We start from the raw sequence: 24,937 nt of genomic DNA on the forward strand, positions 1-24,937 counted from the left end.
TTCGGCGAGTGCAACAAGCAGTGGCTTTGTCCACCGGCGGTGAACATCGAGAGTAGTAATATGAAACTGGTGTCTTTGTCCACCCGGGGTGGGCAGCGGGAATAATTTAAAATTAATTCTCACTTGCCCCCCAGGGGTGGACACCGAGAACTTTTTAAAAGATTTGTCCCTCGGGGTGACAACTGGGAATAAATGGGAAGAAAATTCGCAGTTGTCAACCCGGGGCGACAGCGAGAGGGGACAACTGGGAATATAACCACAAGCGACTCGTCAGAAATGCAAACAAAAAGTTTTTTTTTTTTTCTTTTTTTTTTTTTAAAAGACCACTCCCGCACTAAGAATTGCTCTTGTGTCGCGGGGACTTTTACAAACATACAAACAACGGACACAAAGCACAACCAGACCCGCAACAATTATTTGTGGATCGCACAAATAATTGTCCCGTGTGGGAATCGAACCCACGACCTCCCGTTGCTGTGGTATCGGCGTGGCGACCTAAACCACTGCGCCACGGAGGTAGTCACAGTTATAAAAAAAAAAATTTTTCTCGTCTTCGTGATCAAGCTTGGGCAGTATTGCCTTCCGAAATGTCACCAGCTATTATGAGAAGACCCTGTATGTATGTATTAGGTCGGGGAAAAAGTCTTTTCGCATTATAGTATGTATGAACTTGTAATAAATTCTCTTTGGCTTCAAGAATCACAAATGAGTACGCGGTTCATTAGGTTTCTTTCAGTGAGCTCGTGAGGTACCCAAATATCGAGCTTTTTTGTGTAGAGGAAAGATTTTATTACAAGTTCATACATACTATAATGCGAAAAGACTTTTGCCCTGGCCTAATATGTAGTACCTTGTAGTCCAGCGAGGAGAACGTTCTGTACGACATCATCGTAGGCCCTCTGCTGGTTCATGTCGGCGGGACGAACGAACGCCCACCCCATGGACGGCACGTCCACTAGAAGCACGGTACTGTTGTTGTGCAGCAATGGTCGAGGGACTTCGGGGATCACTGTGAAAGAAAGGGAATTTTATAGAAAATTGAACACGTAGCAGCGTAGCCACGTAGCTGCGTAGCCTGGTTGCATCGTAGCTGCGGAGCGACGTAGCCACGTATGTGCATTGTGCGTAACCTAGTAGCTGCGTAGCCATTTGGATACATAGCCACGTGGTTGCGTAGCCTCGTAGCAGAGTAGCAGAGTAGCCAGGTTGCTGCGCAGCCACGTACTACTTTGATGCGTAGGAAAGTAGTTGTGTAGCCACGTAGTTGCGTAGCCAAGCTGCTACGTTACCACGTAGTTTGTTGCAGGGTAGCCACGTATGTAAGTAGGTACGTAGCCGCGTAGGCACGTAGCCCCGTAGGCACGTAGCCGCGTAGGCACGTAGCACTGTAGGCACGTAGCCCCGTAGGCACGTAGCCCCGTAGGCACGTAGCCCCGTAGGCACGTAGCCCCGTAGGCACGTAGCCGCGTAGGCACGTAGCCGCGTAGGCACGTAGCACTGTAGGCACGTAGCCCCGTAGGCACGTAGCACCGTAGGCACGTAGCCCCGTAGGCACGTAGCCCCGTAACCACGTAGCCACGTATTGGCGTAACCAAGTAACTGCGTAGCCACGTAGCTGTGTTGCCACGTAGATGCGAAGACTCGTAGCTGCGTAACCACGTAGATGCGTAGCAAAGTAGTTGTGTAGCCACGTAGTTGTATAGCCACGTAGTTGTGTAGCCGCGTAGCTGCGTAGCCACGGACCTGTGTAGCCACGTAGCTGCGTAACCACGTAGATGCGTAGCCACGTAGGCCCGTAGCCACGTAGCTCCGTAGCAACGTAGGCACGTAGCTGTGTAGCCACGTAGCTGTGTAGCCACGTAGCTGTGTAGCCACGTAGCTGTGTAGTCACGTAGCTGTGTAGCCACGTAGCTGTGTAGCCACGTAGCTGTGTAGCCACGTAGCTGTGTAGTCACGTAGCTGTGTAGCCACGTAGCTGTGTAGCCACATAGCCCTTTTCTGTTTTCGTTATTCCATGATTTCTTACCATTAGACGCGGCGGGTTGTTCAATAGCCGTCAGCCACCTCGAGACGGTGCCTTCACCGAGAGATTTTCCAGACTCCAACTCTTCTATCGACACTTTGTAGGTCTCGCCGTCCTTTGCGAGTAGCACGCATCTTAGTTGAGTGTCGATCTGAAAATAAAAACACATCTATTAGTATAAGATTCTATATAAGAAGCCAGTTGCGCTCACCGGTCGGTAAACGATCTGTGAGTTAAGCAACCCTTGGCACGATCATTCCATAGATCGGTGCCTAGAAGTATTTGAGTTGGGCGTCACCGTACTTCGAAGGACATGTAAAAAGTGTCAAAGTGGTTCAAGCCGCTAGAAGACCTTTGACATGGCTTAACGATTGTTATCTTATTAAACAACAGGCGGGACCGACTTTTTACGTACCCTCCGAAGCACGGAGACGCCCAACTCAAATACCACTATGCAGTCACCCATCTACAGAATGACCGCGCGGTTGCTTAACCCACAGATCGTTTACCGACCGGTGAGCTATGAAACGCGCTAATCTCAGGAGCTACTGGTCCGATTTGAAAAATTATTCCAGTGTTAGATAGCCCATTTTTCGAGGAAGGCTATAGGCTATATATCATCACGCTACAACCAATAGTAGCAGAGCACCAGTGAAAAATGTTACAAAAACGGGGAAAATTACGACCCATTCTCTCTTATGTGACGCAAGCGAAGTTGCACGGGTCAGCTAGTTATTGATAAATTAACATCTCACCTTAGCATCCTTACACTCCAAGGTGCAACAGAACTCGGGCACGGCTTCGTATTTGCTCGGCAGTTTCCGTATCTTGGCGTTGGGCGTCACGCTGACGATTTTGCAGCTATCAATGAGTGCTAACGTAGTGGGCGTGATGCATCGTGCGCGGTACCACCCGCCGTCGTATTTGTTGTAGAATGAACACGTTTCGTATGGAGTTGGCCTGGAAAGAAATAATTATGTGAATGGGAGTGAGAACAAAACAAAAAAATACAAAATACATACGAATTGAGAACCTCCTCCTTTTTTGGAGTCGGTTAAAAAAGCGGATGGGGTGATAGAAATGTAATGATAATTATAACTTTTAAAGTTTCGCGTTGTATGTTGAAAATACAATAGGATACAGGAATTAACGCGAACACGCATTTTACCTTGATTCCTAATGGTCAGCCTTCGACCACGGCGAGTTTTAGAGACATTCCAAGGTGAAAGGCGTGTTCGCGTTAATCTCTGTATCCTATTATATGCAGTAATAGTATATGCAGATAATGATGAAAAATACGAAACTAAAATTAGTATTTTAAAGATTTCGGGCCAGTTTCACGGCTTATGAATAAGTGTCAAATAAACAATCTTCTAGATAAAGTGATTTTTTAAAACGTCGTCGACCACGAGCACAAACGGTACAAATATATACAAAACACATTTTATATGTAAGGTAATACAGAAGTAAATCATCACAAAATGTCCTGCAAATTGTACAAAAATTAAAACACGTAATTATTATATCAATTTAAATACATTAAATACATAGGGATTGTCAAGTCATACATAATAAATATCACAAATTAAAAACATCTGAAGTACATAGCAATATGATAAGATTTCATTCTTAATATAACATTTCAATTCACGTTTTACTGTGCTTTAAATATAGCTTGATTAATGCCCGGAAAAAAAGAAGGAATATCTTTGATCTTATTTTGATTTTGACTAATCCAATCCTAACAGTTGAAATCTGTCATTTTAATCAAGCTATATTAAATTTAAAGCAGTAACGTAAAACGAGAGAATCGTACACAGTTTGATTTAAAGGGGAAACAAAATATCGGAGCGTGTTTGTATTGTATCTATACTAATTTTATAAAGCTGAAGAGTTTGTTTGTTGAACGCGCTAATCTCAAGAACTACTGGTGCGAATTGAAAAAATATTTTACTGTTAGATAGCCTGTTTATTGAGGAAGGTTACAGGCTATATAACATCACGCTACGACACGCAACAGGAGCAGAGTACCAGTAATAAATGTTACAAAAACGGGGCAAAATATGACCCAATCTTTCTTATGTGACGCAAGCGAAATTGCGCGGGTCAGCTAGTGTATTATATACTGACCCTACTCTTTGTGAGTGAAGCAAGGGGTAATTGTAAGTAAAGTGACCTTGAAGATTGGCGAGGGGGAATATGAAAGGGGACTATTGGTCAACATTTCGCAACGGTACAAATTATTCCTTGAAACTACGAGGGGGAGATATGAAGGGGATCAAATAAATGGTCAATGTTCCGCAACAAATAAATTCATACCGTTTAAGATTTATGATATTAAGCCAAATATTAGAACTTAGCATTAATTCACAACCTCTCTTATGTCCGGTTTTGTACATTTTGCGGTAGTTTATCTATTCAACAGCGTTTAAACTCATATAAAAATGTCAGTTTTAGGTGTTAGTCAAGCAAGGTTTGATCACGATGTTTTCCTTCACCGTTAGGACAATTGATTGATTATAATTTCCAATACGCACATGACTTCGAAAAGTCATCACCCTGTTTCCTTGACTTTGATTAAGCTCAGACCGCTTGCGTTGAAGACGATTTGACTACTTTCCAACGCTGTTAAAGAAGTAACTTATTACAGCCAGTGCCGGGACAAAGGTTTTCTCTTGTAAAGAGAGGCCGAATAAGCTTTTTCTGCAAATATTTTATCACGATGTTTCCTTTCACAATTACAAATAATAATAAGCATGTCTGTCATCACCCCTTTTTAAAAACCAGTTTTATTTAGGTCAAGAGAATTACGTATTAAATAATAATAGACTATTATACCTTTTGTAAAATGACCTCTGTTAAAATATCGAGGGGTGTGTGTACAATGTTTTGACCAAATTAAATAGAGCATTGGGACGAATTCATTCGAGTACCGTGAGGACGCGTTCTCACTATGTCGTGACGAAAGATAGTCGTGTCGTTTTAAGTGTCGTGGCTCATGTGTTTAAATGGAGGTGTTCACATATAGAACGACACGACTTACTGTCGTCTACGACATTTTTTTGCAGTGACGACAGATTATCGTGACAGTGGGGACGGCTAGCACGACAGTCGTAAAACGATAAAAATGTCATCGCGATCCAATGGGAACAGCTAGACACGACACGACAGTCACTACACGATAACAATTTTTGACGACAAACAGTTGTTATAATGGGAACAGCTAGAGATGACATTTGAACGACACGGGCGTAAAGGGCTACAGCTGTACTTCAATAATTTTTCAACAACCTATCTCTGCAACTATGTTGGAGTCGGCTTCCAGTCTCACCGGATGCAGCTGAATACCAGTATTGTACATGCAGCGACTGTCTATCAGACCTCCGCAACACAGTTACTTGGGTTATAACACGATACGCCATCACCCCTTTTAAAAAACTAGTTTTATTTAGGTCAAGAGAATTACGTATTAAATAACAACTGTATTATACCTTTTGTAAAATACCGAGGGGTGTGTGTACAATGTTTTGACCAAATTAAATAGAGCATTGGGACGAATTTATTCGAGTACCGTGAGATTAAAGGGCTATTGAAAGTATTTTAAAAAGAACCGGTATCATTTTGTAAATAGAAGCGAAATGTGACAATTTGAATGAGTGTACAAAAGTTGGCCACTAGCCGTTGAATAGAAAGAAAAGACTGAAACTTCCACGGATTCGACTGCTTTTGTCTAATCTTCTAAGTCTTGGGCTCAAATCACAAATCGGGTGATAAAAAAACAAATTCTAATGTTTTCTGTTACTACTGCTACTAATCGTATGGTTAGTGGTCAACCTAAAGTCAAAGTTGTTCAAAGCCGCCCTTGACGTGGCTTAACGACTGTTATCTTAATTGACAACCACCGGGACCGACTTTTTACGTGCCCTTCGAAGCACGGAGACGTCCAGTTCAAATAACACTGCGGTCACCCATCTATGGAATGACCGCGCCAAGGTTTGCTTAACCCACAGATCGTTTACCGACTGGTGAGCGCAACTGGCTACGGGCGTTCTGTTACAAATTTTTCAGTTCTTGCTCGGAGCAACAAATTATAAATCTGTGCCGAGAAAAGCACGTAAAACCGTCGGTCCTACCGTCCGATCTTTCACTTACGGGTCGGTTATCCGTCTAGAATTATAAGCGTGATCAGTGAGAAATGCGAGTGTATTGTGCACACACTTGGATATTATAAAGTCCTTCACAGTTGGCTAATTTCATTGAAATGGCCCGCTGTAGTCGGATATCGGATAGTGTTATTAAAAACTCTAATAATAGACTGAGAAAAATCCATTATTTGTCTTAAACACTAAGATTTATGTAAACCTTGAACACTGCAATCTTAAAGCGAGATAAATTCATCCTAATACAGTATTAACGGAGCATAACAGGATATAGTAACGGATTTAGTATGATAGGAATTTTACTTCTCCATCGAAATGCATAGGCTGTGGTCACGGGCTGACCGATGTGCCTGCTAAGCGTCGTCTCCTTGTGGCGCGAGTGACAGTAGAGTAAGTGGCGAGAGCTCATGAGTGCTCAGGTTATATGAACTGACACACACACAGCCTGAACACTCATCGACCCTAAACACTCTGTCGTCGCTGTGACGAACACGCTGCTGCGATGTGACAGTAGAGTAAGTGGCGAGAGCTCATGAGTGCTCAGGTTATATGAACTGACACACACACAGCCTGAACACTCATCGACCCTAGACACTCTGTCGTCGCTGTGACGAACACGCTGCTGCGATGTGACAGTAGAGTAAGTGGCGAGAGCTCATGAGTGCTCAGGTTATATGAACTGACACACACACAGCCTGAACACTCATCGACCCTAGACACTCTGTCGTCGCTGTGACGAACACGCTGCTGCGATGTGACAGTAGAGTAAGTGGCGAGAGCTCATGAGTGCTCAGGTTATATGAACTGACACACACACAGCCTGAACACTCATCGACCCTAGACACTCTGTCGTCGCTGTGACGAACACGCTGCTGCGATGTGACAGTAGAGTAAGTGGCGAGAGCTCATGAGTGCTCAGGTTATATGAACTGACACACACACAGCCTGAACACTCATCGACCCTAGACACTCTGTCGTCGCTGTGACGAACACGCTGCTGCGATGTGACAGTAGAGTAAGTGGCGAGAGCTCATGAGTGCTCAGGTTATATGAACTGACACACACACAGCCTGAACACTCATCGACCCTAGACACTCTGTCGTCGCTGTGACGAACACGCTGCTGCGATGTGACAGTAGAGTAAGTGGCGAGAGCTCATGAGTGCTCAGGTTATATGAACTGACACACACACAGCCTGAACACTCATCGACCCTAGACACTCTGTCGTCGCTGTGACGAACACGCTGCTGCGATGTGACAGTAGAGTAAGTGGCGAGAGCTCATGAGTGCTCAGGTTATATGAACTGACACACACACAGCCTGAACACTCATCGACCCTAGACACTCTGTCGTCGCTGTGACGAACACGCTGCTGCGATGTGACAGTAGAGTAAGTGGCGAGAGCTCATGAGTGCTCAGGTTATATGAACTGACACACACACAGCCTGAACACTCATCGACCCTAGACACTCTGTCGTCGCTGTGACGAACACGCTGCTGCGATGTGACAGTAGAGTAAGTGGCGAGAGCTCATGAGTGCTCAGGTTATATGAACTGACACACACACAGCCTGAACACTCATCGACCCTAAACACTCTGATGAACACGCTGCTGCGACGAACTCAACTTCGATGAATTTAAATCAACACAATTTACGAAGAACAATAGAAAAACCAAAATATTATCCTATTTGAACAAATCGATAACAACATCTTACAAAAAATATCATACATTTACGTTTATTGTCACTTTATTATAGTAAACACTTATTCAATAGATAAACTACCGCTAAATGTTTAACCCTCTTATTCATAAACACAATATAAACCTATTTTAGTTAAAAAGCTCCTATATGTTTTCTCTTTTTCATTTCGCTAAAGAGTGAAAGAAACAAAACACTTTATATAAGCCTTTCATAACTTTATATATTTTTATGAATAAGAGGGTTATTGAATAGATAAACTACCGCTACACATACCTCAGAAACCGGGGGGTAAGTTGTATAAACATAAGGTTATAAGTACTACTCCCTACCTCACATCATCAGCATCTTGTTCGCAGTCCACTCCGTACTCGTCACAGAGTAAATTGTACTGCGTCGCGTAGTCCTCGTGCATGGCCACGCAGATATAGTCGCCGGTAGTCGCCCGACAGTCGCTCGCGGTCGCCTCTACTGACAGCATCATTGTTTCGCCGATAGCCAGTTGTTCGACGACGTAGCTAAAACAAAAACATGTTTTAATGATACTATAATATAGAAAATCTACTTATTAATTTGTATGGTTAGTGGTCAACCTAGTGTTAAAGTTGTTCAAGCCGCCCGAAGGTCACTATTATTATGCACTAGCCGACCCGCGCAACTTCGCTTGCGTCACCTAAGAGAATGGGTCAAAATTTTCCCCGTTTTTGTAACATTTTTCGTTGCTACTCCGCTCCTAATGACCGTAGCGTGATGTTATATAGCCTATAGCCTTCCTCGATAAATGGGCTATCTTACACTGAAAGAATTTTTCAAATCGGACCAGTAGTTCCTGAGATTAGCGCGTTCAAACAAACAAACAAACAAACAAACAAACAAACAAACTCTTCAGCTTTATTATATTATATATATTATATATTATATATTATATATTAGTAATTAGTAATTAGTAATATTAGTAATTAGTATATTAGTATATTAGTATTAGTATATATTAGTATATTAGTATTAGTATATATTAGTATATTAGTATATTAGTATTAGTATTAGTATATATTAGTATTAGTATAGATGATAAATGAACGCGCAGTGTTTGAAGTGCAGCTGGGCGTCTCCGTGCTTCTTCTTCTTATCGTATGGTTAGTGGTCAACCTAGTGTCAAAGTTGTTCAAGCCGCTTGAAGGTCTTTGGTATGGCTTAACACGTTCGCTGCCCCTGACGCGTATGTGCGTTTTGTAGAACGCACATACGCGTCGCGGGCAGGGAACGTGTTAACGACTGTTTTACGAGCCTTCCGAAGCACGGAGACGCCCAATTCAAATACCACTATGCGGTCACCCATCTATGGAATGACCACGCCAAGGGTTGCTTAACCCAGAGATCGTTTACCGACCGGTGAGCGCAACTGGCTATAGGCGTACATTTAGATATAGTTAGTTCTAGAGGCTGCCCGTGAATTCGTCCGCGAGGAACCCCGTCCCGTGTAAATCCCGATTCCTCAGAAACTCCGGGATAAAAAGTAGCCTATGTGTTATTCTGGGTCTTCAGCTACCTACATACCAAATTTCAATCGCAATCGAGTCAGTAGTATTTGCGTGAAAGAGTAACAAACATCCATACATACATACTCACAAACTTTCGCATTTATAATATTAGTAGGATAATACTCACTTCTTGGGCACAAGTTTCCTGGTCGGAGTAACAGCTGATACGGATGCTGGCTTCAAGGCCGGTGACTGGCTCTCCTTTCTCACTTGATCGTTGTTCGTCAGAGCACTGTATAAAAAATATATTATTAGTTTTAAAAGAAATAGGCAACTCCCGCACTAAGAACTGCTCTCGTGTCGCGGGGACTTTTACAAACATACAAACAACGAACACAAAGCACAACCAGACCCGAAACAATTATTTGTGGATCGCACAAATAATTGTGACCTCCCGACGCAATGGTTGCAGCGTGGTGACTTAAACCACTGCGCCACGAAGGCAGTCATAATTAACCCATTAAAAAGGAATTAAGGGTTAGGCCTTGAGTCCACCACGCAGTCTAAATGCTAGGGGACTTTATATACCTTCAAGAACTGTTCTAAACAACTCTCAGACATGCAAGGTTGCATCACGATGTTTTCCTTCACCGTTGGAACGAGTGATATTTATTTCTAATACACGTATAACTTCGAGGCTTACAGGCTCGAACCTGCAACTACTTGCTTAAGAGATACCAATTTAAACCACTCGGCCATCACCACTTAGCTACAATAACATGATTTATCCAAAACACTATAAAAAAAAACATAAATAAAAAGAATAAACTTACTTCTTGGCCATTGCAACTGGAGTCGGCGAAGAAGTTTTCTTAACATCTGCGACCGGTTGGACAACATGCTCGGCAGCAGGTTGGACGATAGATTTGGCAACAGATTGGACAACTTGACTGGCGACGGTTTGGCCGCTTTGTTTAGCTGTCTGTTTAGGCTGGGCTCGAGGCTCTCGTTTGATGGTTGGTGTTGGTTTATCATCGTCTTGGGAATTATTGAAGACTTGAGTTGGTACATTTTCGGGTTGGTTCAGGTTGGAGCGACGTGGGGAGCCTTTTGGTTGGACTGTAAACAAACAAATCGTTTAATATTAAGGTCGGGGATGAAGTCTTTTCGCATTATAGTATGTATGAACTTGTAATAAAATCTCTTTGGCTTCAAGAATCACAAATGAGTACACGGTTCATTTGGTTTCTTTCAGTGACCTCGTGAGGTACCCGAATATCGAAAATTTTTGTGTAGAGAAAAGATTTTATTACAAGTTCATACATACTATAATGCGAAAATACTTTTTCCCCGACCTAATATTATAATGTAACGGGTTTTCAACGCGATTGAAAATTAATTGTTACGATACCTTATTTGTTTACCCGACGTTTTATATTAAAATATTACGTGCACAAGTCGCGAGAGGTTACACTCGTAAAAATATCGCTTTTGAGTTAAAAAGCCTGTAGTCGAATTGTGTATTATCAAATTCCGAGCTACTATTGAAAACTTACAAAAAATTACAAAAACCTAGTAGCACTTTTGGGAATCGAACCCGATCCATTGTGATATATAACGCATGTTGTACGCATTATAGTACATACTATAATTATAATTATATTTATAAGTTCATACATATGAACTTGTAATAAAATCTTTTCTCTACAAAAAAAACTCGATATTTGGTTACCTCACGAGCTCACTGAAAGAAACCTAATGAACCGTGTACTCATTTGTGATTCTTGAAGCCAAAGAGATTTTATTACAAGTTCATACATACTATAATGCGAAAAGACTTTTTCCCCGACCCCCGACCGATATTAAACATGCAAGGCGAGAGTTAAAAAGTAATGACAATTAAATAGTGTTACTTACTTGCACCCCTGCCTACTCCGGCACGGTGGCTGGGTGATAGTTGACGCTGACCAATGTTTTGTAAGCGTGCCAAACTCTTGTTGGACTTGTCGCTAGTCTGTAACAATGTACCACATGTTATATCTCATCATTGGCCACTACAGAAGATTCAAGTATCGGCTGACAGAGGAATATTTTTCAAGCATCTTTACTTTAAAAGACTATTCCCGCATTAGGAATTGCTCTTGTGTCGCGGGGACTTTTGCAAACATATAAACAAACGGACACAAAGTACAATCAGACCCGAAACAATTATTAATTCATCGCACAAATAATACAGTTGTTCTGTGTGGGAATCGAACCCACGACCTTCTGGATTTTCTTGAGACGCTGATAGCCAGTTGTGTTGACCGGTCGGTAAACGATCTGTGGGTTAAGCAACCGTTGGCACGGTCATTATATAGATGGGTGACCGCATAGTGGTATTTGAACTGAGCGTCTCCGTGCTTCGGAGGGCGCGTAAAAAGTCTGTCCCAGTAGTTATCAATACAATCGTTAAGCCACGTCAAAGGCCTTCGGATGGCTTGAACAACTTTGACACTAGGTTGACTACTAATTTGACTACAAATAAAATGTTATTAAAGTACCACTTACCCCAGAATGGGCGTCATCATCGCGTTTTTGCAGTCGTTCGCGATTGTTCTCCACCGTGGCGGCGTGCGGACGACGGAGAGGCGCCGGGTTTTGATTTCTAAACATAAGATATACAACAGTTTAGTTAAGAATTTTTTTATCGAATATGGTAGTTGACTACCAGTCAAATCAGCTACTCTTTATAAAACATAAAAAACACATCTTTATATATATAATTCTTCTGTAAGTGTGTATGTCATTGAACTTCTCTTAAACGACTGGATCTATTTTGATGAAATTTTTTGCGTGTGTTCAAGGGGATCTGAGTATGGTTTAGACTCACAATTTTGTCCGCTGGACAATGTTTTTTAATTAATTTTGAATTTATTAGTCAGGACAACGTCAGTCGGGCCCGCTAGTTTTAGTATAGAAATATAACACAGTGTCGTCACAGTGTCTTATTTTCGTTGGTATCAAAGTATCTAATAAAATGTTTCAGTTTGTGATAATTACAATTTCATCATTATTTACGAAAAAAAATACACAGCGTGAGCATTTGGGATGAACCTTTTAAGAGTACAAGTTTAATATTTTTTCTTTAACCCAGTCAACTAATCAATTGCGTGGGAGGTGCCAACTTATCCTGATCGAAAACCAAAGGTCGACTGCCATCGCAAAGCTGTGTGATCGTGCCTTAAACGAAACGTGGGCGAGACGACGCCGAAACGTGGGAGTGGAATCAATAGAAGGTACATACTTAGTCTCTACGACTGTTGAGATAACTTAAGCTTTTATTAGGACTATTATATATTATATTATACTATTATTCGTTCATTTACAAAATACACGCACGAAATCTAAGCACTATTTGCAAAATCAAAGCTGTGAACAGTTAGAACATGGGCGAGACGACGCCGAAACGTGGGAGTGGAATCAATAGCACCGCCTGAAACGAGTCTGCGCGTACACACCGACGCGCATCGCGCAGACGTCAACCGTAAAATTTTATTAGAGTTTTTTGTTTGTGGAATATTAACAGCTTGTTTTTCATTCCACTAGCAACATAGTTTGGAAGAAAGGCTCAGGCTCTAAGCCTTTCTTTTAAACTATGTTGGAGACAGCTTCCAGTCTCACCGGATGCAGCTGAACAGAACAACTGCCTATCGAACCTACGCAACTCAGTTAACATGATATCCTGCATTGTGATTGGTTGTCAGACTTTCAAGCTTCTGATCACTGTTAACGACTGCCAAGATCTTGAGAAAATGAAAGCCGGGACCCACAATGTAACGTGTCTTCCGAAACGCGGACGAACGTAACATCACCCATCCACAGAACAAGCTCGACAAGCGTAGCATAACCTCAGAGATCTGTATTAACTAAGGCTCGAGCTCCTCTATTAAAAGCTTGCTTATTTCTTTTTTTTTTACGACAACTCCCGCACTAAGAATTGCTCTAGCGTCGCGAGGACTTTAACAAACATACAAACAACGGACACAAAGTACAACCAGACCCGAAACGCACAAATAATTGTTTCGGAATCGAACCCACGACCTCCCGACGCAGTGATTGCGGCGTGGCGACCTAAACCACTGCGCCACAGAGGCCGTCAAATATTATCTGAATTTACACGATATAACAAAATTCTAAGCTCAAAGATCTATTTAGGCGCGAACTCGCTCGGGATGTGAGCGACACGACAACTGAACGTGGGAGGGGACGTATACAGCTATAGGGAGTGTTATCAAATATCATAAATCAATGTTCCAATCTTGTACTGCGACTGCGCGACACGCCCACTGCCTGGAACACCGTTATTTTTAGATGTTTCCCCGTATTTCTACGGCTTTCAGCAAAAATATTAATTTTCATTAAGAGAAATATTTTTAATGCGAAAGTTTCAGGCTTCAAAGCCTGGTAAGGTCAAAGTAAGGTTTTAACGTTAATCCTTCACGTTAGAGCTATTGGACGCATTTTTACAGTTTATGCCTTGAATACGCATAAGAATAATTTTTACCCCAGAAAATCTTTCGGACTCAAGCTTCTGACTGCTGTTAAAAACCGTTAAAGATCTTTGAAACGACAGCCACGACTTAGCTTGCCTTGCGAAACACGGAGGAGCTCGATATGTATATGGTCAGTGGTCACCCATTCACAGAATAGTCTCGGCAAGTATAGCTTAACCTAATAGATCATTCCGCACTACTGCTATTAGTTAGCCAAGATAACAGTGGTTAAGTCACGTCGAAGGCCTCTCGGGCGGCTTCAACAACTTTGACACTAGGTTGACCACTAACCATACGATGAGAGAGAGAGTTAGCCAAGAGCTTCTTTTAATACCATTCACAATAATATTTTTAGCAACGAGACGAGTACGCGACGAGACCGTTACGTTCACGATACGCCACTAAACTGATAAATAAAGCCTCGCTACCAGGAAAGTTTATTTATAGAAGACTATACTCTTAATATTAAAGCTTCATTTTCGTAGGAAAAATAAATTCTTAAGAAGGTATTTTTGAAAGGAATTTTCCCATTGTTTGTTTACTGAGAGACTTAGCTAAATTCAATAAGAAGAAGAATTGCGAAAGTACGGAGACGATCAGTTTGAACTAAGAGATACTATGCAAAGCTTCAAAATCATAACCGAAATATCGGATAATCAGAAAACTATGCACATGACCGTATCCGAAACCGAGATAAATATAAAAGAATATCCGTACCGTAAACCGAGATTATGGCGTAATAATATTCGTATCCGAAACTGAGATAATGATGTAAGAATACCCGTATCCGAAAATCATATAATGTTTTAAGAATACCCAATTACCCATACTCGGATTCGAATCCGAAATTATTTATATCCGTAGTCATATTCAAAACCGATATCGTTTATCGCCTACCCTTATCCGAATCCAAAATTTCACATGTCCAGTTTAAACATAACTAAGCTAGCGGTACCGCGAGCGAGACGTGAACGACACGACAAAATAGAATCACAGCTCATAAATCAATACATATTAATTTCGCACCTGCGCTTCCTGCCTCAGACATCCGCCATTTTGATATCATCGAGAACCTATGCTGTGCTGGACTATGTAAAATATGGAAACTGTTCAAGTAATCAGGCTTGTTATGAAACGTCGTCTGTAAGCGATAGTATCGGATATTTGAAATCAAATACTACGCGATTGAAATATTCGGATTTCGGATGGGGAGCAGTCTAAAGGGAACACCTACTCGTTTGAACTCTATCAATTTACAACTAAATTTAAAAAAACACAAAAATAATAAAAATTTAAAGAAGCACAACAATAATACAACTAAATTTAACTATCAGCTTATGCGAAATATACAGGGTGTAACAGACAGGCTACCGAAAACGAAAAAAAAATGATTCTAGACATGATTCTGGTGCTTATGCCGTTGAAAATTTTCATCGCTTTTTTCATGATTTTTCCGATTTTTTATGCGTTTTTTTTATTTTTTTTCGGTATTATTTCGTTAATACTACACAGTGCAACATGAATATGAGAAAAAATCCGTCATATTACTGTTTTTCACAAAAAACAGCAATGGATTAAAACAACGTATAAATTCGCTATCAGCTGTCCGCGGCCAACGACACCGCGCCGGCGCACTGTGGATCGAAAATCGGCCGTAGAAGACATAGGATCTCGATGTCACGAATGTTATTTTTTTTTATGGAAATGTATTCTGCTGATCATTACTGTTCTATAAAATGTCATATGACGTAATTGTGTGCACAAATGGAAGAGTTATAATTTTTTTAAGAAAATTTTGTATGGAGCTGACATGAAAAATGAGAATATCTCTGGAATCGCAAGGTTGGCCGTTATATCCTTGCACACTGATATAGAACTATTTATTTGTGAATTTTTGACATACTTTATATCGCGGCATCACTTGCGATTTTTTTTCTAAAAATCGTCAAAATTTTCAAAAAAAATATTTTGTTTATAATACATTTTAATGCTTAAGTATGACAATAACAAGTGTAATTTACAATATTTTTTATGCTTAGACCAAAACGTTGTAAGAAATCACAAAATCGTACTACTTCTCCTCGAATGGTGTTCTCTGAACCTCGTATAATCTTTGTTTCGGGCCTCTGAAGCTTCTTCCGAAAGACTTCCAATTAGTACAAAAGCATTTACTGCAATTATGTCCCCTCCGTGAATCAACAATTTGTGGACAGTTGATGACATGTAGTACCCATCATACAGTTCCACGTATTTGCAGCGGTTGTTCTAGCGTATTCTTAAAATTTCGGCACGTCTACAAACTCTCCAGATGTGATAGCTCTCAGAATCACAGCAAATCTGCATATTAGGTCTTCATCGAATCCAATGATCGCTGCAGTTTTACAAGGAAACTTAAAAAATCGCCTTGCTGTGTTCCCATCGTTAGTTGTGTCTAATCCTCGCTTAATGATGTCGATCAAATGGTTGAGATCATCTCTGAATCGTTCTTGGATGAGTTTTTTTCGTGAATGCAGTGTCTCTTGATGGCCTTTTCCTCTTGCAGACCACTTTTTGAAGTCTAGACGATACGCTATGTGTAAAAGACATTCCGTTTATGCGGGCATGAAGTGATGATAATCCGAACTCATACACGCCAGAAGAAACGGTTTTTGACGCAATGGCATCTAACTTATTCATTTATGTGGGCTTAGCCGAATACAGGTAGAGCAGGCCGCATTTCACTCCGCTACAGCCAGATATGTAAAAATTTTGCCATCAATCATCGTCACCATTAATTGGTCACTAATTTCAGTACTTGACATTTTGAGGGTACGAGAGATTTTATTTGGTTATCCATTGCAGTTTTTTCATTTATGACGACTTCTTTGGATTCTTTCGCAAAAGTAAACTGGACTGGATGGCAATACATAGGTGAGCAGGGTTTTAGATTCACCCATACGGTAGCACCGTCAGCTATCAACTTTAATGGAACCAAAGAGGTCATAAATGAGCTGGAATCATCTTCAAACCCCCTATCACCGTCAAATCCCCACCTTGGTGTTAATATCATTTGTTTATCCTGCCGTTACAAGTTCAGAATTTGGATAAGACGAAGACCTAATATGTAGATTTGCTGTGATTCTGCAAGTTATCACATCTGCAGAGTTCGTAGACGTGCCGAAATTTAAAGAATACGCTAGAACAACCGCTGCAAATACGTGGAACTGTATGATGGGTACTACATGTCATCAACTGTCCACAAATTGTTGATTCACGGAGGGGACATAATTGCAGTAAATGCTTTTGTACTAATTGGAAGTCTTTCGGAAGAAGCTTCAGAGGCCCGAAACAAAGATTATACGAGGTTCAGAGAACACCATTCGAGGAGAAGTAGTACGATTTTGTGATTTCTTACAACGTTTTGGTCTGAGCATAAAAAATATTGTAAATTACACTTGTTATTGTCATACTTAAGCATTAAAATGTATTATAAACAAAATATTTTTTTTGAAAATTTTGACGATTTTTAGAAAAAAAATCGCAAGTGATGCCGCAATATAAAGTATGTCAAAAATTCACAAATAAATAGTACTATATCAGTGTGCAAGGATATAACGGCCAACCTTGCGATTCCAGAGATATTCTCATTTTTCATGTCAGCTCCATACAAAATTTTCTTAAAAAAATTATAACTCTTCCATTTGTGCACACAATTACGTCATATGACATTTTATAGAACAGTAATGATCAGCAGAATACATTTCCATCAAAAAAAATAACATTCGCGACATCGAGATCCTATGTCTTCTACAGCCGATTTTCGATCCACCGTGCGGCGGCGGCCGGCCGCGACGGTCGACGTACCTACGCGCGCCACACAGACACGATTACGCACACAGCTGTCAGCCTCACTCTCATTAGTATGCAGCGTTACTTAGTATTTGTTCTTCTATGTTAAAAATGAAAATGACATAATTATCCCGCTCTCCGATAAAAGGTACATTAATAAGATTTAAAATGTGTGATATCTTATTATTATTACACGTACAAATACATACAGAACGACAAAAAATCCTATTGATATTCTTTAGCGCTATAAAAATCTCTAATAAACAATTTAACAAGTATTGTCGCTTTGTTCTATTTGTTCTTGCAAACTTATTATTCTATTCGATATTTACACGCTCATTCATACAAGCGCGGTGCGACTCGAAAAGTAGATGGCCGTAGTGACGCGTGACGCCGCGACCGCGCGTGGATGTTACATAGATGGGATGCGACAAAATGAATGCTAAGTAATTCTCCGGGGATAATGAATTATGATAAGTTAGTTTCTCTGATAAGAATATTAATGGATATTGATTGTTATCATTGTTATGTACCTAAATTTTTTATGGTTTAATTAAATAAACGTTTCGTGTTTATTTTATTTACTTTAATCTGATTTTATGTTATTAAATATCAAAGTAGGTATTTTAAACTTACATCAATAATGTTTTTAATGTTATTCGGTATTTGAATAAAACTACAATGCAACGAGTAACAACTGTGACAAGTAAAAATAGTACCTAATGCCACATCAATATTTTATTCAATCTAATCTCTCGCTGGGATCCTAACTCGTCGCTCGTCACCAAATCGGCGGCGCGCGCACGGACGGCGCGGAGGGAGCGGGTGGCGCGGGCGAGGGGCGGCGCGAGTGAGCGGAGAGGCGCCCGCGCCGGCGGCTCTCTTTGATAGTTCGAGCAATTCGCTCGCGGAAGACGGAAGCTCTTCACCGGTGTCGTTCGTTATGTCCTATTCGTCGTGTCGTGTGTGAACTGTTGTTTATTATTACTTGTTATTGTTTCGGTTTTGAGTTGTTAGTGTTTTTATTGTTATTATTTTTGTTGTTATTGTTTTCGAAGTGCAGTTGTGTTCGTAAATAGGAAGAAATGTTGATGTGCTATGTATGGTGAAGCACGTGGAAGTGCACGGCGTGCTCTGCACCTGTACGTCCGGATCCAAAGGTACCTACTCAAACTCTCGCCATACACCAGGTAATTGCGTGTTGATAGACATTGATAACAATTCGTTTTAGCACTTTCTTATTATTGGTTACATTTTGCTATAATTGTTTGATTTCACGTAAGACAAGTAGGTATCTACCTACTTACAATTTTACTATGAGCTATAATTGTAACATACGAGCGTACTTACGATACCTACCATAAACGATACATGAGATTGTTATCTAATAATACATAATTACATACTAGTGAGCGCATAGACGTGGTGGTACGCGTACGTACCGCTGATTGTTGGCAGCTCCTCGCATGATCAATTATTGTATCAACCACATTGTAAAACTTTTGGCGATTGAAAAGAGTGGCCGTGAGTTTCTCGCTAGCTCTTCTCATAAGGCTCTACCCCCTTTCCGAGCTAGTGGTAGATTCAGTAATGCTGGGGCTACATTAGCGAGCGAAGATTCGTATGGTGTTGGCGCGGCAAAAACATCGTGTTCGGGTATGGGCGATGTTCTTGTCTACATTAAGGCGGGCGAAGATTCGTGTCGAGTTGACGCGATGCATCGTGCCTTGTGCTGTTCAGTTTGTTGTGCGGAGACGTGAGCGGTAAATTACGACGACACTGAATTGACGTAGATGTAGCCACCTAAGCGAATATTGGCGCGACAAATCCCTTTGATTCGCGCCAGTTTACCGACAGCTCCTCGATACTACATCGTCTTCGCCCGAATACTACGCGATGACACGATGAACCCGGCCACATTCATCGCGTTAACACGAATATTCGCCATAGCCCGCTAATGTAGCCCCAGCATAATTGTAACGACTATCGTAAGTGTCAACATTTGACCTAAATGAATAAATGATATGATTTTGATTTTGATACCTACGACGCGTCGCGACATGTCGTCGCTCAGCGCGCCGCCGCCGCCAGAAATCTCGTAGGCATGCGCGGAGATATATCGCGTTGTTCACTATACATTGAATGCTCAAAAATGACTAACTCGGGAACCAATCATTTCCGAGAAAAATGGTTGAAGTAAATTTCGCGCATTTAGTGTCACAAAATTAACACTGAAGTTTTCGGTTAACCGTCGTTTACACCCTGTATAAATAAAGATAAGGATAAGAAATTAGCATATTCGTTATCGTATCCGAATCCGAAACAGTGTTACTGGAATCCGAGTTAATATTATTAGAATATCCGAATCCGAAATTTAATATGTCTAATTTAAGCACATCTAAGTTACTGAGATAATATTTTAATAACAATTCTTAAATCAATACATATTAATTTCGCACCTGCGCTTCTCGGTCCAGACAGCCGCCATTTTGATGTGATCGAGAACATTCTATAGATGCTTACAAATTATTTTGTATCATAATGGAGGATTATATCGATTTTATCTTATGAGGGGTGGAGGCAATTAGGCAGATTATAAGATGTACTTCAACAAGGATAGATACTTACACACGAGCATTAATGAAGAATAAAATAAATGATGAATGTTATGGAACTTCGTAATCGTAACCGGAACCGAAACCGAAATTATCATTTTAAAATGCCTAATGTAAAAGTTTCAAATGGTTTTGGACGGTCTGAATCAAATAGGTACCTGTTTTCTTCTTTCTCTGTTTCTCTTAATATTTGTTATGTATAACCGTAACTGATTTTGCGAAGCTGAAGAATGACCCGAAATTACTTAACATCCGTATCCGAATCTAAGGAATAAATCCGAAATTGTTTCACTTCTATATACAAACCAAAAAAATATCCGTAATGATTTCACATCCGTATAACCGTATCCGAAACCGACATATCCGAATCCGAAATTTCACATCCGATAACATAAAGACACTCACCGTTTTTCAAGGACATTTTGCACCTTTTTCACACAATTGTCTATAGCTTCGACAGCGAGATGAAATAACGGCTGTTTCAAATACAAATGTAAGTACATAGTGTATTGTGACGCGGCGTCAGTTATAAAGATACTAGTGTGTGCGGGCGCGCTTCACTCAGTACTGGCGGCGGCGAGCTCCGGGATGCGTTTCAATGTGACGCAGCGGCGCAGTTGCAACCACGCATCTACTCCTACCTGCGCTTTATACCACATCCTTGCAATCGATTTAAGGGCGTGACACTGATTTATATGAAAGACTTTGCTATAGAAACTATCTGGGAAGCTGAGATTTTAAAAGAAAGCTCTAGTACTATAGAATCTATGACTTACCGAAGTAATATTGCCTATAACAAACAGCCGACACAATACACCGATATTTGTATCCCAAACTTTTTCACATCCATAACCGTATCCGAAACCTTAATGACGTCACTAGTATATCCGTATCCGAAAATTTCATCCATATAATTTTATACTCACGAAGTTTTGGGACCGATTCCTGTGTTGGACAGTGCAATCGGTTAAATTGTTTCACTTTTGTAACCGTATCCGAAACCGAAAAATCCGAATCCGAAATTTCGCATCCGTCAATCCGAAATCATTTCACTTCCGCAATTATATCCGAAACCGAATTTACGTCGTTAGTATAACCGTATCCGTATTTTAACACTCACCGTTTCTCAAGGACATTTTGCACCTTTTTCACACAATTGTCTATAGCCTCAACAGCGAGATGAAATAACGGCTGTTTCAAATACAAATGTAAGTACATAGTGTATTGTGTCGCGGCGTCAGTTATAAAGATACTAGTGTGTGCGGGCGCGCTTCACTCAGTACTGGCGGCGGCGAGCTCCGGGATGCGTTTCAATGTGACGCAGCGGCGCAGTTGCAACCACGCATGTCCTAGATACACTGAATGTTAACTATCGATTAAAGGGCGTGAGGCTGTGCCTAGATTTATCTGGGACTACGCCCGGGTCGACCGGAACCGGGTCCTTTGTAGAGACAAGCAGTCGTAAGAGTAAATTATGATGCTTAGAGGAAAACGACTGTCAAAGATCTTCGAAAATGACAGTTAGACCCATAATTTAACGTGCCTTCCGAAACACGGAGGAACTCGATATGTACAAGATGGTCACCCATCCACGGAACAACCTCAGCAAGCGTTGCTTAACCTCAGAAATCGTGCGGCTATTGTCAGAAGGTTGGCTAGAAGGACAGTATTATTATTATCTTCTTCTTATCGTATGGTTAGTGGTCAACCTAGTGCCAAAGTTGTTCAAGCCGCCCGAAGGCCTTTGACATGGCTTAACGACTGTTATCGTAGTAGATAACAACCGGGACCGACTTTTAACGTGCCCTCCGAAGCACGGAGACGCCCACTTGAAATACCACTATGCGGTCACCCATCTATGGAGTGACCGCGCCAAGGGTTGCTTAACCCACAGATCGTTTACCGACCGGTGAGCGCAACTGATTTATACCAAAAAGGGTAGCAAAACTGCACCCTTATTGAGACATCAGACACCCCATACTAAATTAAAGGCGTGGCGAGGGTGCCGTAAAAAGGGGTAGGTCCGGCGAGGGGACCTTGAACAAAAAGGGGTCTATCACATAAGGTCTTAATTACATAAGGGAGAATTTATATAAGGGTTGATTTAAGGGGTGAAATTGTGATTGATGTGAATGCATTGCGTGTCTGCAATGTTGGTTGTAATAAAATATTTTAAGTCTGTACTGATGTCTAGTCGTTTATATTTTTATTTGGGCTACATATTAAAAAGTAATAGCCGATTTGTTCAACCATGCGTCTTCCACGCAAGTGGTCGAGGGTTTGTACCCGAGGCAACTTTTGTTTTTCTCTTTTTTATTTAAAAAGACAATCCCCGCACTAGGAATTACTGTTCTTGTGTAGCGGGGACTTTTACAAACATACAAACAACGGACACAAAGTACAACCAGACCCTAAACAATTATTTGTGAATCGCACAAATAATTGTTCCTTGCGGGAATCGAACCCACACCTCCCGACGCAATGGTAGCGGCGTGGTGACCTACATCACTGCGCCACGGAGGCAGTCAACTGCCAATGCCACTAGGTTGACCACTAACCATAATTATAGAATTATGGTTAGTGGTCAACCTAGTTAGTGGTACATAGGTACCATATCCGACTAACATAAGGTTAGACCCAAAGCCCTACTTTAATTGAAAGCGACTCATGCCCAGTAAGCCAGTATACTTGGCACAGAGCCAAACTTTCTCCCATACAAGTTTTCCTTTCGAAACCGTAATAAATTGACCGCCCAGGCTTCCGGGATGAGTACAATCAATAAATAATGCACGGCGCAGTGAGATGCAGTGTACAGCGCATGTACTAACAACTTTATACATATTTTATATATATTATTAGGTAACTATTAATATACGAAGTTCTCGAACATTCTAATTTATCTCATTGCTGAAGTATTGCAGAAGTATTATAGAGCTAAACTACTAGATATCCGAAAATAATGTTTCGGATAATATCCATTTTAACAACTTAATTAAAGTAACAATTAAACTTGTCGTTCAGGAGAAGAAACTTACCCAGCGGTGGGACAGTAACGAGGTAAAAACATATAATTCTGTTAAATCTTATATCCGAACCAAACGGATAATCCGAAATTTCACAGTAATATGCAAAACCGTCATAAAATTAGACTTACCCCTTACCTTACCCATCTTTCATTGAAGGAGACTCATGCCCAGTAAGTCAGTATACTCGTACTGGGCACACAGCCAAACTTACTTTCATACAATTTTTTCATTCAAACCCTCTCAATAAATTGAGTCGTCCGGGCTTCGGGGATCAGTGCAATTAATAAATACAGAACTAATTTAATAAACACTTACCTCGGACCCGGTCCAGAGTCAACAGCAGGCACGCTGACATCCGCATCTCCGGAGAGACTGTGAAAACACAACATTATTAATCATCTCGTCTCATGTCGCTACAAATATGGACCACTGGTTGGGAACCACTGCTTTAGAGCAAAGATTCCCAGCAGGTATTATATTAAAATGGGCACTAGACCTTTTCGTGGTGAAAATGGGTCGCGAAATCAAATAAAAAATGAGTTTTTACTTACCGGGCCAGATTATGGCAGACATCGCGATGTCGTTCATTCCAGTCCCTCCCCTGGCACCGCGGCGAGCAGTAAGGAGTGACGCCGCAGCGCGCGCAGAAGGTGTCAGCGCGCGCGCCGCACACCACGCACGAGTTCGACCTGAGGCGCTGCAGCGCGGGCACGCGCTGTTAAGTACGCGTTAGATACTGGGCACTAGGCTGACTTTCTACGTGGTTAGTGTGCAGAAAGACAGCCTTTGGGACAAAATTATGAGCTATAGGGTAGTTTTGACTACCAGTCAAATAAGCTGCTTTTTTATGAAATCTCAAAAACCCTTTTTGACGAACCTATTGCCATATCAAGCTACTACAAATATGTTAGGGAATCTGCACGCGCACGCGACTCACGCGCCGCTAAGTACACGTTAGATACTGCCACTAGGCTGAATTTCTATATAGAAAGACAGCCTTTGGAAGAAAATTAAGGGCTTCTTCGTTAAATGTCAAAAACGCTTTTTAGAGCAGGTATAGAACCAAATGAAGGCATATATCTGTCGTTCATTCCAGTCCCTCCCCTAGCACCGCGGCGAGCAGTAAGAAGTGTATAAAGACAGCCTTTAGGAAGACATGAAATTATTTAATACTAATTAGAAACTGGAGGTAATTAAGTATTCAAAGAAACCATTTATTTCAACACAAGGTTTAAATAAAAATGGAAACTGATTTCCTTAATTTTGTCTTCTATCTATCTGGTGGTACATTTTATATTGAGGTATGACCTCATCTCTTATCCGATGAAACAATAGCTATAACTTTTTCATTAGTCTTCGTCTCAATTAGTATAATATCATACTTAGAAAGTGCTTTACTACAGTTGCCATTTTATCCTACATAACATGACGCCTGTTGTGCCCGAAGGTGTAGACAGAGGTGTATGGAATACACCCACATTTCGCCATTGACAATGTTAGTTCCGTGTAATAGGGGGCGAGACTATTGCCATATAAACCTAGTATTTCTATACAAACAGGTCCCACT

General features: G+C 41.1%; 1 protein-coding gene across 3 annotated transcripts in view; it reads right to left on the bottom strand.

Moving 5' to 3' along the window:
- The window catches only part of vret (vreteno), a 57,603-nt gene that overhangs the window by 12,307 nt on the left and 20,359 nt on the right, over nt 1-24,937 (bottom strand). For 2 of the 3 annotated variants that reach the window (XM_076133613.1, XM_076133612.1), the window contains exons 10-19: nt 23,922-24,085; nt 23,686-23,742; nt 11,917-12,013; nt 11,284-11,380; nt 10,200-10,485; nt 9,554-9,658; nt 8,218-8,403; nt 2,779-2,983; nt 2,027-2,174; nt 851-1,009 (exon numbers count right to left, since the gene is read on the bottom strand). In XM_076133613.1, the coding sequence (XP_075989728.1) occupies nt 851-1,009; nt 2,027-2,174; nt 2,779-2,983; nt 8,218-8,403; nt 9,554-9,658; nt 10,200-10,485; nt 11,284-11,380; nt 11,917-12,013; nt 23,686-23,742; nt 23,922-24,085 (1,504 nt within the window). The remainder of the gene's footprint in view (nt 1-850; nt 1,010-2,026; nt 2,175-2,778; nt 2,984-8,217; nt 8,404-9,553; nt 9,659-10,199; nt 10,486-11,283; nt 11,381-11,916; nt 12,014-23,685; nt 23,743-23,921; nt 24,086-24,937) is intronic. The other variant, XM_076133614.1, reaches the window with a different exon arrangement.

The sequence above is a fragment of the Anticarsia gemmatalis genome, chromosome 30 (assembly GCF_050436995.1).
Source record: "Anticarsia gemmatalis isolate Benzon Research Colony breed Stoneville strain chromosome 30, ilAntGemm2 primary, whole genome shotgun sequence".
In the NCBI taxonomy this organism is placed as follows: domain Eukaryota; kingdom Metazoa; phylum Arthropoda; class Insecta; order Lepidoptera; family Erebidae; genus Anticarsia; species Anticarsia gemmatalis.